The sequence below is a fragment of the Dreissena polymorpha genome, chromosome 7 (assembly GCF_020536995.1).
Source record: "Dreissena polymorpha isolate Duluth1 chromosome 7, UMN_Dpol_1.0, whole genome shotgun sequence".
In the NCBI taxonomy this organism is placed as follows: Eukaryota; Metazoa; Mollusca; class Bivalvia; order Myida; family Dreissenidae; genus Dreissena; species Dreissena polymorpha.
The window spans coordinates 84,596,482-84,611,035 of record NC_068361.1 but is presented as its reverse complement, the minus strand read 5'-3'; the positions used below and the strand labels follow the sequence as shown (position 1 = coordinate 84,611,035).

The window sequence follows — 14,554 nt, the reverse complement described above, 5'->3', positions numbered from 1 at the left end:
TACAGGCAAATTGTGTAACCTTCGGAATTTGTATGTTTGTGCTTCTGCATGAATTGACCAGAAAAATGATTTCTTTGACCTTTAACACTTAAATATTAACATAAGACGTGATATGGACCAAAAACATGTTGAGTCGCAGTACCTCAAGTTGAAATTGTATGAAAAACTATTGTATAGTACACTTGAACAGGCATGCTCCTTAAGAATTCTTTACTGAAATAAATGACTGCACAAAAACAATGGATCATTACATGCTAGTGTAGAATATTAGTAATTTCTGATTCTATACAAAACAAGAACTTTTTTGAAACACATGCAAGAATACAAGATAATGGCAAGATCGATTTGAAAAATTCAAATCATGCTTTGTTTTTTTATAAGAAATGACATCATTTCTATGGTAACCAAAAAATACAATACCAGTAATTTCCAGGAAACAAATGATACTCATAAATAACCGATAAAAGAAAAACACATATTTCCAAAAATAAACTTCTACAAGACTAAGTACAATACTGCACACTAGCCTATTAAATAAACAAAAACTAAAGAAATAGCACATAATAAATATAAAAATATTCACAATGAGGTAGAACTATACTCACAACACAACAGGAACAAAATAGCCCTATACTTCTGCAATAAAATAAATCATTCTTAGTGCATCCCAAACTTTGACCTTTTACCACTCAGATGCGTATTTTGATGCATTTGTAGTCCCTTAGAAAGTTAAATTTAATTAAATACCTTTCTTACTAGATTGGAATTTCAAAGTCTTAATTCACAACCCTTAGATACTAATGAGCAGCAAACAGCATAAAACCTAAACAGACTGCAAGTTACTTGCAGGTTGTTCTGGTTTTATGCTGTTTGCACATAGCCATTACTGTTCATTGACGAATAAAAAAGATGGATAAAACATAATTTAATTTTAGTATTAAAATGACTACATATAAACCAAATTTAATGCGAAAACTATTAAACAGATCTAAAAGTTGTTGCCTGCAATCATACAACGGAACTAAGTTTTTGGTATGTTATCCAAATGGTTACATCTGTCAGAATCAAAAGTAGATATTATCACACCTGGGATGCACAAAGAGTGTATTTCACTCCTAAATAGCGGAAAACAACATATCAACATAACAAAAAAATAGTATAACACAAACCTGTTTATGATAATGATTTCTGTTATATAACTGTAAATTTGAATTTCTGTACAAAAGATAAGTACATAGTGATTCCAACAAACCATTAAAATGCAACAACCAAAGAAATTTAATCTAAATCTGACACCTTTAAATTAAATGTGATCAACTGGTCAGGTCTGAAGTCAACTTGAAAATTTTCGAAAAATCAGTTTGAAAACAAAACAAGAGCTTTGTTCGTGAAACACAATGACCCCTACTGCGCTGCTTTGAAGTCATATATTTGACCTTTGACCTTGAAGGATGACCTTGACATTTCACCTTTCAAAATGTGCAGCTCCATGAGATAAGCATGCATGCCAAATATCGAGTTGCTATCTTCAATATTGCAAAATTTAACCTTTGACCTTGACGGATGACCTTGACCTTCACCTTTCATCACTCAAAATGTGCAGCTCCATGAGATACACATGCATGCCAAATATCAATTTGCTATCTTCAATATTGAAAATGTTATGGCCAATGTAAAAGTTTTTTTCGGACAGACAGATTATTTTTTTTTACCTTGAAGGATGACCTTGACCTTGAACTTCCACCACTCAAACTGTGCAGCTTTATGAGATACACACGCATGCCATATATCAAGTTGCTATCTTCAATATAATAAAAAAGTTATGACCATTAAAGTTTTTGGACGGACTGACAGTTCAACTGCTATATGCCACCCTACCGGGGGCATAAAAACATACTATACGAGGTTTACAACACAAAAAAGGAAAAAGCCCTGGATGCATGCACACATGAGTAAACATTTATGTTTATCTTTAAAAAATATCATAGTTTCAATATAATATCATTCGTCTTTTAAGCTAAGGTATGTTAGATTTATGTGCCATTTCATCTATCTACCGGTACAAAGTTATAAATTAGGTATCTACCATATTTTATAATGAGCAAACAAACTGAATTAACCCTTGACCACTTAGATATGTATTTCACGCATTTGTAGTCCCTTAGAAAGTTACATGTAATTAAATACCTTTCTTACTAAATCAAGTTTTAAAGGCTTCATTCCAACCCTTAGTTTCTGATGAGCAGCAAACAGCATAAAACCTGAACAGACTTAGAGTTACTTGCAGGCTGTTCTGGTTTTAAGCTGGTTGCAAAAGCCATTTTCACTTTGCTTCTTATGGGGGAAAGGTTAAAATTTTGTCCACCGTTACAATTAGCTGTAAAATAAATACTACAGATATATCATATAATTGAAGCTATCAGAGGTAGAAATGCCACAATTATTATGAAGATAACATAAATTTTGGCAACGTAAAAAGCGTTGAAAATTATACACTTTTTCGGCAAAGATATACTGAAATGATAGTTGAAAAGTACTGAAACTAAAAACTCTCATGATCAAATACTATAACACTCTCTGAGTACATGTATAATACCTGTAACATTGTTTTAGCTAACAGGAGCTGCTACTTATAACAACCTTGAGACCAGAATTGTACACTTTTAACCCTTATATGCCTAGTGGACTCTCCCATCCTTCTAAATTGGATCAATTTATTTCCAAAACTAGGGATGTCTAGTATATTTATTTCTTTATTTAGAATACTTGTTACAGAAATTCCTTTAAGCAAACAGCGTAGACCCGGATGAGACGGCGCATCATGCGGCGTCTCATCTGGGTCTACGCTGTTTGCCAAGGCCTTTTTTCAAGGCGCTAGGCATATATGGGTTAACTTCAAATTGACAACAAAACAGATCTTGTGATCTGACGTTCTCTGAATGAGGTTATTATTTACGACCCTGTGAACAAAAATTTACTTGAATAAAGAATATATACAGTTTAAACTTGATGTCCTGGACCATACATGCTGAAATCATTTAAAAATAAGTCAAAGATTTGACATTACCAACACTACATTTACTAACACACAATTCATCTTTCCTTAAATTGGCAATTACATAGCAAATAGCGCAATACTTGGAAATAAGTTTTATAAATGTCAGCTGTGTAAAAAAAAAATTTACTTTAAGGGTTTTAAAGGTATGAACTGAACACCTGGCCACAGTGTTACAACAAAATCAAGTAACAATAACATTACACAAACACATGGCAGCATGTGACCTCAAAATTCATCACTAAATGCACCAACACAGGTATACATGTTACGATATACATATATTACAACCATGCAAAAAATATCATCCAACAATATGAAAACAACCAAAAATCTCTTAGCATGTAATTCTTCACCGGTCTATCTTGATTCATAAAATACAATGAAAGGATATGAGCAGTGCTATAGGAAAAGGGGGTTTAATGCATATGCGGGAAGTGTCTTCCCAAATTAGCCTGTGCAGTCCGCGCAGGCTAATCAGGGACGACACTTTCCGATTTTATGATGTTTTTTCTTTAAAGAAAGTCTCTTGTTAGCAAAATTTCAGTTTCGGCAGAAAGTGTCGTACCTGATTAGCCTATGCAGACTGTACAAGCTAATTGTGCAGACTGCACAGGCTAATCTTATGCCGTACCATTTGGGTCAAAAGTACAAATACGCCAACAGCTAAAAATAGATATCACCGCAGTGACAAAAATGTTACCACGGTGACAATTTGTCACTGCGGTAACAATTTTGTCATCGCTGTGATATCTATTTTGTCACTGCGGTAAAAAATTTGTCACAGCTGTGACAAAGTATGACTGTTGGTAGATTTTTATGCCTGCTGTTACATTTATTTGTTTGGGTCAGTTTTCAACCAATCATTTGCCCCGTAACAAACAGAGATTTTGAAAATGGCGGTGCACTTCGTTTAATTAACTATAATCGGATGCTTTATATAGATAATTCTAAGATAACAATACATGAAACAAAATTGCAGACTGAGCATAGATATGTCTACCTACTTATTCTTTAGATTTTAAAAATTCCGTTTTCGTTATTATCAACGTTGCCGAATATAAACTTAGGCATAGCTTGAAGTGAAGCCCATTTGCCGTTTTGAAAGACTTTATTTCATTGAACAGTTTGATTTAGCTCTTATCAAACTCTATGGGTCAGGCAAAGTATCACAGCAGTTACAAATACATCACCGCAGTGATAAATTTATTACCGCGGTGACAAAATTGTCAAAATTGCTAAGAATAGATATCACCACGGTGACAAAATTGTCACAGCAGTGACAATTTTGTCACCGTGGTGATATCTATTCTTAGCTGTTAGCGTATAATTATGTACTTTTGACCCAAAGGGTACGTCATATAATCTGGGATGACACTTTACGCACATGCATTAAACCCCTTTTTCACAGAGTGGCCCATATAGAAAATACTTAAAATTTGTCTTATGTTTCAAAACCAATAAAAAATGAAACAGTAGTTCACAAGAAATATGCACTCAAATAGTATGTCTTTTCGCCAAATTAATTCTCTTTCAAGGCCACAAAAAAAGAGCAAACAACATTCACTCAATGAAATGCCTCATTAACATGTCAATAAAATATTTACACTAATGGTAACTAAGCTGCCAATGTCAACATAAAATCTAGATTATGTATGCACAACAATATTCTGCTTCAAAACTCACCCATTGTAACAATAAATATGGCCACATTACAATAAAACAAAATGTCTTCATAAGATAGACTAAACACAGTACATGTATTATGCGAAGTTGGAATAAGACATCAATTTGGGAATAAATTGATGTTGTTTTTTAAAGGGCATAATATGCAGTTTTATATCTTGTATTTATTTAGTTTGACAAATTATAATAAAAACAGATACTTGCATTTATAATAGCATCATTTAAATTAATTTTACTGCAAAACTGGATTGTTATTGATTTTTTTTTTAAATCCTCATGAAATGAAACTGTGTACATGCGGCGCATGGCCACTGTTTAAAAATACAGTAAAAATGATGAAAATACAATCACTGTTAATGAAAAAGTCATGGAAAATTGCTAATTAAGCTTGTAGTATAGATAAAATATTACAAAAATAAATTCAGATCATGAAATTAATAGTTTTGTTTGAGAAAATCACCAAAATGATGTCAAAATGATGTCAATTCCCAGTTTGATGTCTTATTCCAAATTGACATAATACAGTGCCACTATGTCTAAGAGAAAAAATCCATTCATTTCCAAACCTATGAACATTTATTACCAGGTTAATCTATACATTATGCAGTTACAACTTTATTGGTAGCTATGCAAGTAACAATCATCATATATAAAACACTTGCTCTTGACCATCAACATCTATTATTTTAGCCATAAATGTAGAGTGATAATCAAAGACATTTTTTTTGCAGAATTTTCCTATTTCTTTGCTGTCCGCTTTCTGAAAACCTCCATATTCATCCAGCCTTAGAAGGTAGGTAAAATCAGACACTTCTCCAAACAGAGGCACACACACATACCAGATGATCATTATGTTTTCACACGTATCAACAGATTCCTGAGGAAAAAACACACTAGATTTGAACAGTTTCAAATCCATGCTAAAAACATGTTCACAGTAAGTTGTCACTCAGTGTCATTGACTTTTGTCAATTTTTTGTACACTATCAACACTAACTGAATGTTTGATACATTTCATTTCACTTCATTTACACCATGTAAATAAAGTAAATTTGTTATATAAATTCACTGAACACTTCACAATATCATCATTCTGTTTTCAAAAACCCAATCCTTTACGATGTTCAACTCAATCATGATCTACTCAAGCTTTTGTGGTAATTACAGGTAAAGACAAATTTCAAAAAGTCTTTACTTCAAACACCAACATCTGTAGCACTTTATGCTTCTTCACACTTCAAAGGCCCTTGGGCTTCATGTCCCAACAATAAAACAAAATTAAATACTCACATATAACACCCCTTAACACCTGTTTTATAAATAACCTGAATTGGCAAGATCATTTATAGATGATCTATTGAGAGGTCAAAGTAACATTTTCAGTAATAATAAATGTTAAAATAAGTCAATAAATAAATTTATGTTCAATATATATACATACACAAACATTCAACAATGAAAACTGGCCTGTTAAGGTATTTTTCCCTTTTGATAAATACTTAATGGGATGTAAATGAGGTAATATTAATTAACTTCTGAGCTCAGTTACAGAAAGGCAGATGTGTGATTTCTTGATACTATAAATAGACCCAGAGCGTTTAATAATAGTATCATCATGGGGGAATACTAGTTATTATTAGAAGCAGACTATTTATAGAATCCCTGCAAAGTGCTAAACCTTAACCTGAGCTGTCTTAATACATGGAACATTTATAAATAATGGCACCATCGTTTACAAAAAAAACCTTGATGAATGAGTTAACTTTTAAAAATTGAAAATATTCAAGAAAATGTCATGCAGCTAAATAAATAACCCCCATTTCCCACAGCAGTTTAAAAAAGTTCTAAAAAATGACTTAATGCTGATGCTTCAGTAAACGTCACGATCGTTTCTACATGATGGCAGCTATTAACGCTTTCTAAAGTGCCTAGAAGTCAAGTGGCTGATGAGGAGGTAGACTTGGTCATTCTGTTGTCAAGGGAGGTAATTGACTATGTGGAAATCGGTACGGAGGAGCCGGGAGTTGTCTCTACGTAGACATCGTCATTCTCCATGTTGTTGTGAGCAGCTGAGTTCTGTTTGAACGGACCTGATGAAAACACTGTAAACAGAACAATTTCAGTAAGTGCATAGAAGAAAAATTACAAATGTACAAAAAAGAGATATACAATGTATACAGAAAATACCATTGACACAGTTAACCAAAACTGTACATTTTTAAGGATACTTGATAAAGAATTAAGGCCTGAACAGGGAGGCAGGCAGTTGAAAGCAAGAGAAATCACACACCTGTTGTCAAGGGTATCTGTGAGAAAACTCAGGATAACTCACACTTATATTTTTTATGAAATTCCAAATGAAATTATTATCTGTATCCATGTTCTGTAATGATGTTACACAATATAAAACAGAAAACTTATTATATGTTCAGGGGTTGTACATCACATGTTAAGTACAAATATATGTTCCTACAAAACCAAAGTCTAGCATAGTTTTTGGAATCTCAAAGTATTTTAGCCTCACTCTAGGAAAATGGGGCTTAATGCATGTGCGTAAAGTAGCACAGACTTATCAGGGACAGCACTTTCTGCCTAAACTGGATTTTCGCTAAAAAGGGACTTCCTTTAAACATAAAACCATAAAAACAAAGGTGTATAGTCTAATCAGTGAGTGACCTTTAACCCTTTGCATGCTGGGACATTTTTCGTCTGCTAAAATGTTGTCTGCTGAATTTCTAAAATTAGCATTTTCTTCGATTTTTTCAAAGAATACTATCAGAATAGCAAACAGTTTGGATCCTGATGAGACGCCACGTTCTGTGGCGTCTCATCAGGATCCAAACTGTTTGCAAAGGCCTTTAAAATTCGGTTCCCGCACTGAAAGGGTTAAGGACACCCATTAAGCCCTGTTTTTTCAGAGCCAGACTCATTTACTTTGTGGCTTAAAATGCAACATAAAACCCTGAGTGGGAGTGGATGAACCAGAGCAGCCCCATCATCATGGCCCCGATAAAGTCTGCAAGCCCGATCCCAAGCAGGTGCTGAGAAAACATGGCTTAATGCATGTATGTTACATGCAGTCCACAGGCTATTCAGGAACAAATAGTTTGCGCTTGTATATTTTTCCTTTTAAGAAAATCTCTTCTAAGCTAAAATCCAGTTTAGGCGGAAAATGTCTTCCCTGTTTAGCAGGTGCAGACTGCACAGGCTTATCTAAGATGACACATTATGCATGTGCATTAATTCTTTCAGTGCGGGAACCGAATTTTGAAGGCCTGTGCAAACAGTTTGGATCCAGATGAGACGCCACAGAACGTGGCGTCTCATCAGGATCCAAACTGTTTGCTATTCTGATAGTATTGTTTGAAAAAAAATCGAAGAAAATGCTAATTTTAGAAATTTAGCAGACAACATTTTAGCAGACGACAAATTTCCCAGCATGCAAAGGGTTAAATTTCCCTGAGTGAGGCTCATTTATTTTATAACCTAAAACACAACATACAAGACCCTGAGTGGGAGTGGATGAACCAGAGAAGCCCCATCATCATGGCCCCGATGATGAAGGCTGCGAACGCAATCCCTATCACCGTCCCCGACTCCAGTCCTTCGATGATCACGGGCTCCGACCTTGACCCCTCTTTGACCCCTGACCTTGATGACCCCGCAGAGTCAGTGACCTGGGTCACTGAGGGCTCTGAAACATGATGTGTGTGTGTGGTAGTTGAATAGAAAGTACGAACATGGTCTGTGATACACGAATTTCTTTAAAATCGGTATGTTGGAGGAAATATCGCCCCATGGGTGCAAAAAGGTTCTATGTGACATTGACATAAAAAGGCACATGGTAGCTTTTAGCACAGATTCAAGTGTAAAGGCTTCATTTTCATCCCTTTTATACTAATGAGCGGCAAACAGCATAAACCCTGAACAGACTGCTAGTTACCCGCAGGCTGTTCTGGTCATTTGCATTTTCACATAACCATTTTCACTTTGCTTCTGAGTGGGAAAGGGTTAAACTGATAAGCAGACTGAAAGTCCTGGATACAGATTTTCTAGTTTTTTTACATGACGGAGTAAAATTAAGGTTACTTTATTGAGATTCTAGGCTAAAAGTAAATGTTAATAAGCAAACCTTGATATTTTGTAGAAATCTGCGTGAGTATGACAGGCCCAAGTGAAATCTCTGTGCTCGCAGTGTTTGTCTTGCTATGTACAGTATTGCCATGACAACCACGGCTCCTGTCCTGGCACTGGAAATAAACACACAGAGAAAACTCCATTAAGAGTTAAATACAGATAAGTATATGTTCCTGTGAATCGGATTTTTAACAATATGGTAATGAATTATATTGTTTTCTAAGATCATATGATTAAAGTGCACCAACTGTCAAATAAAAGTATTAAGCCCCAAATACAATTCCAAGCTAGCTTTCCATGCAAGTAAAATATATCCCCAGTTTCCTTAAAATTAGTAAATGCAAACTAATTTAAAGTAGTTGCCTAAAAACACCCTATTTGACGCTCCATGACAGTCCGCCTACTATTCCTTAATCTAATAAACCAGGATTTTCAAGTGAGTTGAAAAACCTGGTTAAAGTAAAAGATCACAATTTTGTTAGCTATTGGGACAAGGCAGGATCATGCATTATAAATACACTGTAGGGTATTTAAAGAAACAAGCCAATTTTATATACACCAATCTTACAGAATAATATTAATTTTGATCGGGGAAAACTGGGCTTAATGCATGTGGGGAAAGTGTCATCCCAGGTTTAGCCCTGTTTTCCCAGAGCGAGGCTCCTATTATCTTTACCATGGGGAAGTCATTTGCCCCGCAGTCACCCACAATGCAGCACAGAGACACATCGCATGTAAGACGGACATGAACCCCGATACTGCTGGGAGGAGCGTAGTTCTCCATCGTGAATCTGAGTCTCTCAGACTGGGGTATGCCGCTCTGTAGGTACTCAACACTGGGGTCCACTGGACACCTGTTGCAATGCAGGAATGTGATTTTAAGACCTTATTTATTTTGGAATAATTGTCATCAATTGTTAGTACTGGTAAGCATGATTACTTACATTTTGGAGAAACGATTCCAATTCAACCAAACTTATTATGTTTATCTTTCGATTTTTAATTGATATATTTATCTGGCAAATTTTGTCAAAACAAGCAAAAGTATCCGCATTAAAGTATCAGGTCATCATAGTAACAAAAGCGATGATTAAAGCAACTTCCAACTAACCCATTTTCGACCAGTTTATAGACAAATGGCTTCTTGTCGGAATTGTCAGCCCCTAGCCAACAGTTCAGCATGTGGGCCCTCAGTGTGGGGTCAGCGCTGGCAAGGGCCTGGACGTATAGGGAGCTGGTTGTCATGGATACTGTCACGGGGAACACGCTGATAGGGGCCATGAACAAGGAGTTGTCATACATGTGCAGAGTGAACACCTACAGAAAAACATGAACATATGATTTATATGTAATTATCTTCACAATAATGTAACCAAAAAGTGTACTAAATAGTCATGTAGTAATAAAAATTATTAAAATGAAATCCATTTACTGCATACAAAAAACTAAAGAAAACCAATGTTTATGTTAAATCAAGCATGACTGAGCACAGAAATAATTTGCATACTAGAAAAACAAAGCTAGCTAAAACAATTTTTTCTAAAATAAAATTCATTTTAATTATTAAATACTTACCTGCTATACCTAGCTATACCTTTTCAAGGTGGGTTAGCTACTCCAGAAATCTTCAAGTGCTGGAATTCGGCCACCTCTCCTACTGAAAACAGATCAGGTTAAACATAGTATAATGTAACCCAACCGGAAATCAAGAACTGTAACTCATCTTCCTTTTCAAATTAAATATATAAAAAAATATATAACGATGAGCGGGGTTGGGAGGTGGGACTTACCGATAGCAGGTAAGTATTTAATAATTAAAATGAATTTTATTTTAGAAACATTTGTTTTAATATCACAAATACATACCTGCTATCCCTAGCTGATTTTGTAGCTGTGGCAGGAGGTTCTTGTTATATTTTCCCATCACAGCAAAAACCAATAATCGGGTTTTTCAGCCAGAGATAGTCGAAATGTGTCCTCATACAATCTTCGTTAGTACAGTATTGTACTTAGTTTCTGGATAGCACCAGTACATAACGCCATGGAAGAAACTACCGTTTGAGCCAAGAGGACAAGAGGACCCAACATATATAAATTGTCCTGTTGACACTCAAGAGAATGAAGATAGAATGAAGAAAAGGTGGTCGGATACCTCCAGAAAGCAGCTTGAAGCACTTCAGAAAGTGGAACTTTATTAATATATGCCCACGAAGCCAAAAGAGCTCTTAATTCATGTGGTCTAATCTTAAACAGGGATAAATCCCTAGATGACAGAGAAGAGTAAGCCTTCCTAATGGTCGAGGCTACCCATCGAGAAATAGAAGCCGCAGACACATCCCCCCCTTTTAACAGAATGAAGTCTCTTATGAGAACCTCGAATGGACTTTACTCTTTTAAGATAGAATTGTAATGCCCTGACAGGGCAAAGAAGTCTATCATCATCTTCATGTCCACAAGTATTAGAAAGACTTGGAACTTTGAAGGGTTTAGAAGCCATAGAGAGGAGTTGATTCTTAGCAAGGAATCCTGGCTGACATAACAACGTTACAGATCCATATGAGGAATCAAAACAAAGATGACCATCCTCGATAGAAAGAGCATGAATTTCACTTCTCCTTTTGGCTGAAGCCATAGTAAGAAGGAAAACTGTCTTCCAAGTTAGGAACTGTAAAGAAGCTTGATCTAGAGGTTCGTATGGAGCCTTAGCAAGTGAATCAAGAACACAAGGTGCAAGTGTATGAGAAACAGGACGTTTGAGTTCCATAGCTCGAATAAGTTCCGAAATTGCTGGATCAGCACATACTTGTGATGACTTAGTAAAAGCCATAGTATGCGAAATCATAGATCTGTATCCTTTGATGGAGCTAAGAGAAAGTTTCTTATCATCAAAAAGATAGATGAGAAAATCTGCTACATGTCTAGCAGAGGGATTGAGGGGATCAATCTTCCATCGAATACACCAATTAGAAAAGAGTTTCCAGCGAGCATCATAGACTGCTCTGGTGGACTTCCTCCTTGCCGAAGCAATGAGGGTTGGAGCCCTGACAGAAAATCGTTTCTACTGCAGAGATTGCCTGATAATGGCCAAACGTGTAAGTGGAACATTGCTGGATCCGCATGTAGTCTGCCTCTTTGAGAAAGAAGATCTGCCCTGTAAGGGAGTTTCCTGGGATAATCGTACAGGAGACTGCAAAGATCCTTGAACCAAGCTCTCCTGGGCCACCAAGGAGCAATCAGGAGTATGCGACACGCACTCACCCTGATTTTCGCCAATATTTGGGGAATCAGAACAAGTGGGGGATAGGCGTAGGCGTCCAGTTGGTCCCAATCGAATGAAAGCGCATCTACTGCCCACGCAGTGGATCGTACACTGGACTGACATACAGTGGAAGCCTGTGGTTGTGTCTGGTCGCAAATAGATTGACCAGAGGATAACCGAAAATGTGAAAGATCTGATTGGTCACTTCTTGATGAAGTGTCCACTCTGATGGTAGTAACTGGTGTTTGCGAGACAACCCATCCGCCAGGGCGTTGAGGCGACCTGGAATATATTTGGACAGAAGAGAAATATTGAGCGTATTGTAGAGAACAAGTAATTCCTTGGTTTCCAGATACAAGGAGTGAGAATGTATTCCCCCCTGTGCCTGGATGTAAGTCACAACTGACGTGTTGTCTGTTGACACCATCACACACGAGTCTCGAAGACGTGACTGGAAATGAGGTACTGCTAGAAAAACTGCTCGCATTTCTAGATTGTTGATATGTAGCTGTGACTCCTGATAAGACCATGATCCTGAAATTATCAGACTGAGTGGTTCCAGATGAGCACCCCTTCCTTCCTTGCTCGCATCCGTAATTAGGAATAAAGAAGGTTGCAGAGGAAGAAGGGGTACTCCTGCCAAGAGATTGTCCTCGTCTAGCCACCACTGAAGATGGGGTACTAATTCTGGACAAATTGGAATCTTTGTAAACAGATTGTCCGGAGACCATTTCCAACATGTTGAGAGGTAATGCTGAAGAGGACGAAGGAACAGACGTCTCACTTGCACAAAGTCTGCTACTGAGCTCAGGATACCGTTGAGAGAGAGGAATTCTTGAGCTGTTATATGAGATTGGGAAAAAAACCATTTGACTTTCAGCAAAAGGTCTGATAAACGTTGACGTGAAACTCTGACCCGATTGACGTGAGTCAAAAAATTCATTCCCATGAAAGTGAAATCTTGAGAAGGAATGAGATCTGACTTCTCCACATTTAGAAGGAGTCCCAAGGATAGGAGTTCCTTCCAAGAGAATTCTAGGTGACGCAGAAGCAATTGACGATCGAGCTGGTGTAACAGCCAGTCGTCGAAATATTGGAGAAGGATACCCTGCACCCGGTGGTGTCCTCCGACCGCAGCCATTATCTTGGTAAAGACTAGTGGAGCCATTGCCAACCCAAATGGCATCGCTCGGAACTGGCAAACCTGGCCTTGAAAGGCGAATTGCAGGTACTTCCTTTTTAAGTCTATAACTGGTCTCCAGGAACCATTTTTCTTTTAAACAATAAAAATCCTGGAGAATATGGATCTTGTACCCTTTCTACTGCCTGTTTTTCCAGAAGAACACGAATGGACTCTGGAATATGAGGATGCGGAGAAACCAGTTCTATGGGGACGCGTGAAAGAGGAGGTCTGTTCTCGAATTGAAAAGTCAGGCCTTTTATAACAAGAGAATGAACCCAAGCTTCCGAAGTTATTTGAAGCCATCGATTTGAAAAATGTAGCAGTCTGGCTCCTACTGCTATTTCCGGCATCTGTGGAGATGGTGGTAGAAAGGGTTGTTTCCTAGGGCTGATAAGAAGGAGGCCCTCCCCTGCCGACAGGAGGTTTGGAATTCCTCTTATCTAGCTGAGGTTTGTTCTTTTTAGCAGGGTTCCTAACAGAGGACCTGTGAGAAAAAAAAGGTCTGTTACTTGGAGTAGATATATTAAAACCTGACCAAGGATTCCATGAAGGTTTTTTAGAGAAAAGATTAGTCCACTTATCCATCTTAACTACTGGACCTGCCGGTGGTCTAGAAGCCGGTCGCTTAAAGGCCCCTTGGCATTGTCCAGAGTTATTTCTTGCAAGAGAAGCATGAAGTTGATCATCTTTATCAGCTGTGAGTGCTTCTTTTATCTTTCCACCGAAAAGAAATCCTGATGAGAGAGGTGCTGCCCTGAGCGAATTCATACCTGGCTCTAATAGAGCTCTTCTGTCTCTTCCTTCCCATTGTTCTAAGATGGAATAAGGAACCGAAACCGATGTTGAAGAACTAGGTATGGTAAGCAACAGTTTATTCATGTCAGGATCCTGAATAGGTAATTTAGAGAAATCTAAACCAGAATTCGGATCAGGTACTGGAGGCTTATAGCTCCAAGTACGTTCCTGAGTTTTTGATTCGGAGAAATCTTTAGGTACTCTCCATATCTCTACTCGTTTAGGAATCGTTTTATTGATTGATTCCAACAACTGAAACACAGATAAAACTGAAGCACCAATCGGAAGACGTGTATCAAGGCGGGAACTCGCCTTAGTAACCCTGTTAAGATCAAATGTACAAACCAACTGCTCAGTGACCGAGATGGTTGAATTAGCAGACACCTCCACAGGTCGTGAACAATACTCTTTGCCAAGAGTCTGGAAAATAAGCTCGTAC

General features: G+C 37.1%; 1 protein-coding gene across 1 annotated transcript in view; it reads right to left on the bottom strand.

Annotated features, from left to right (window-relative positions):
* Positions 1-2,830: 2,830 nt before the first annotated feature.
* LOC127837738 (uncharacterized) overlaps positions 2,831-14,554 on the bottom strand; it is a 107,699-nt gene continuing 95,975 nt past the window's right edge. The window contains exons 12-16 of the mRNA XM_052365054.1: positions 9,990-10,195; positions 9,555-9,732; positions 8,874-8,991; positions 8,244-8,435; positions 2,831-6,843 (exon numbers count right to left, since the gene is read on the bottom strand). Of these exons, the coding sequence (XP_052221014.1) occupies positions 6,734-6,843; positions 8,244-8,435; positions 8,874-8,991; positions 9,555-9,732; positions 9,990-10,195 (804 nt within the window). The 3' untranslated portion in view covers positions 2,831-6,733. The remainder of the gene's footprint in view (positions 6,844-8,243; positions 8,436-8,873; positions 8,992-9,554; positions 9,733-9,989; positions 10,196-14,554) is intronic.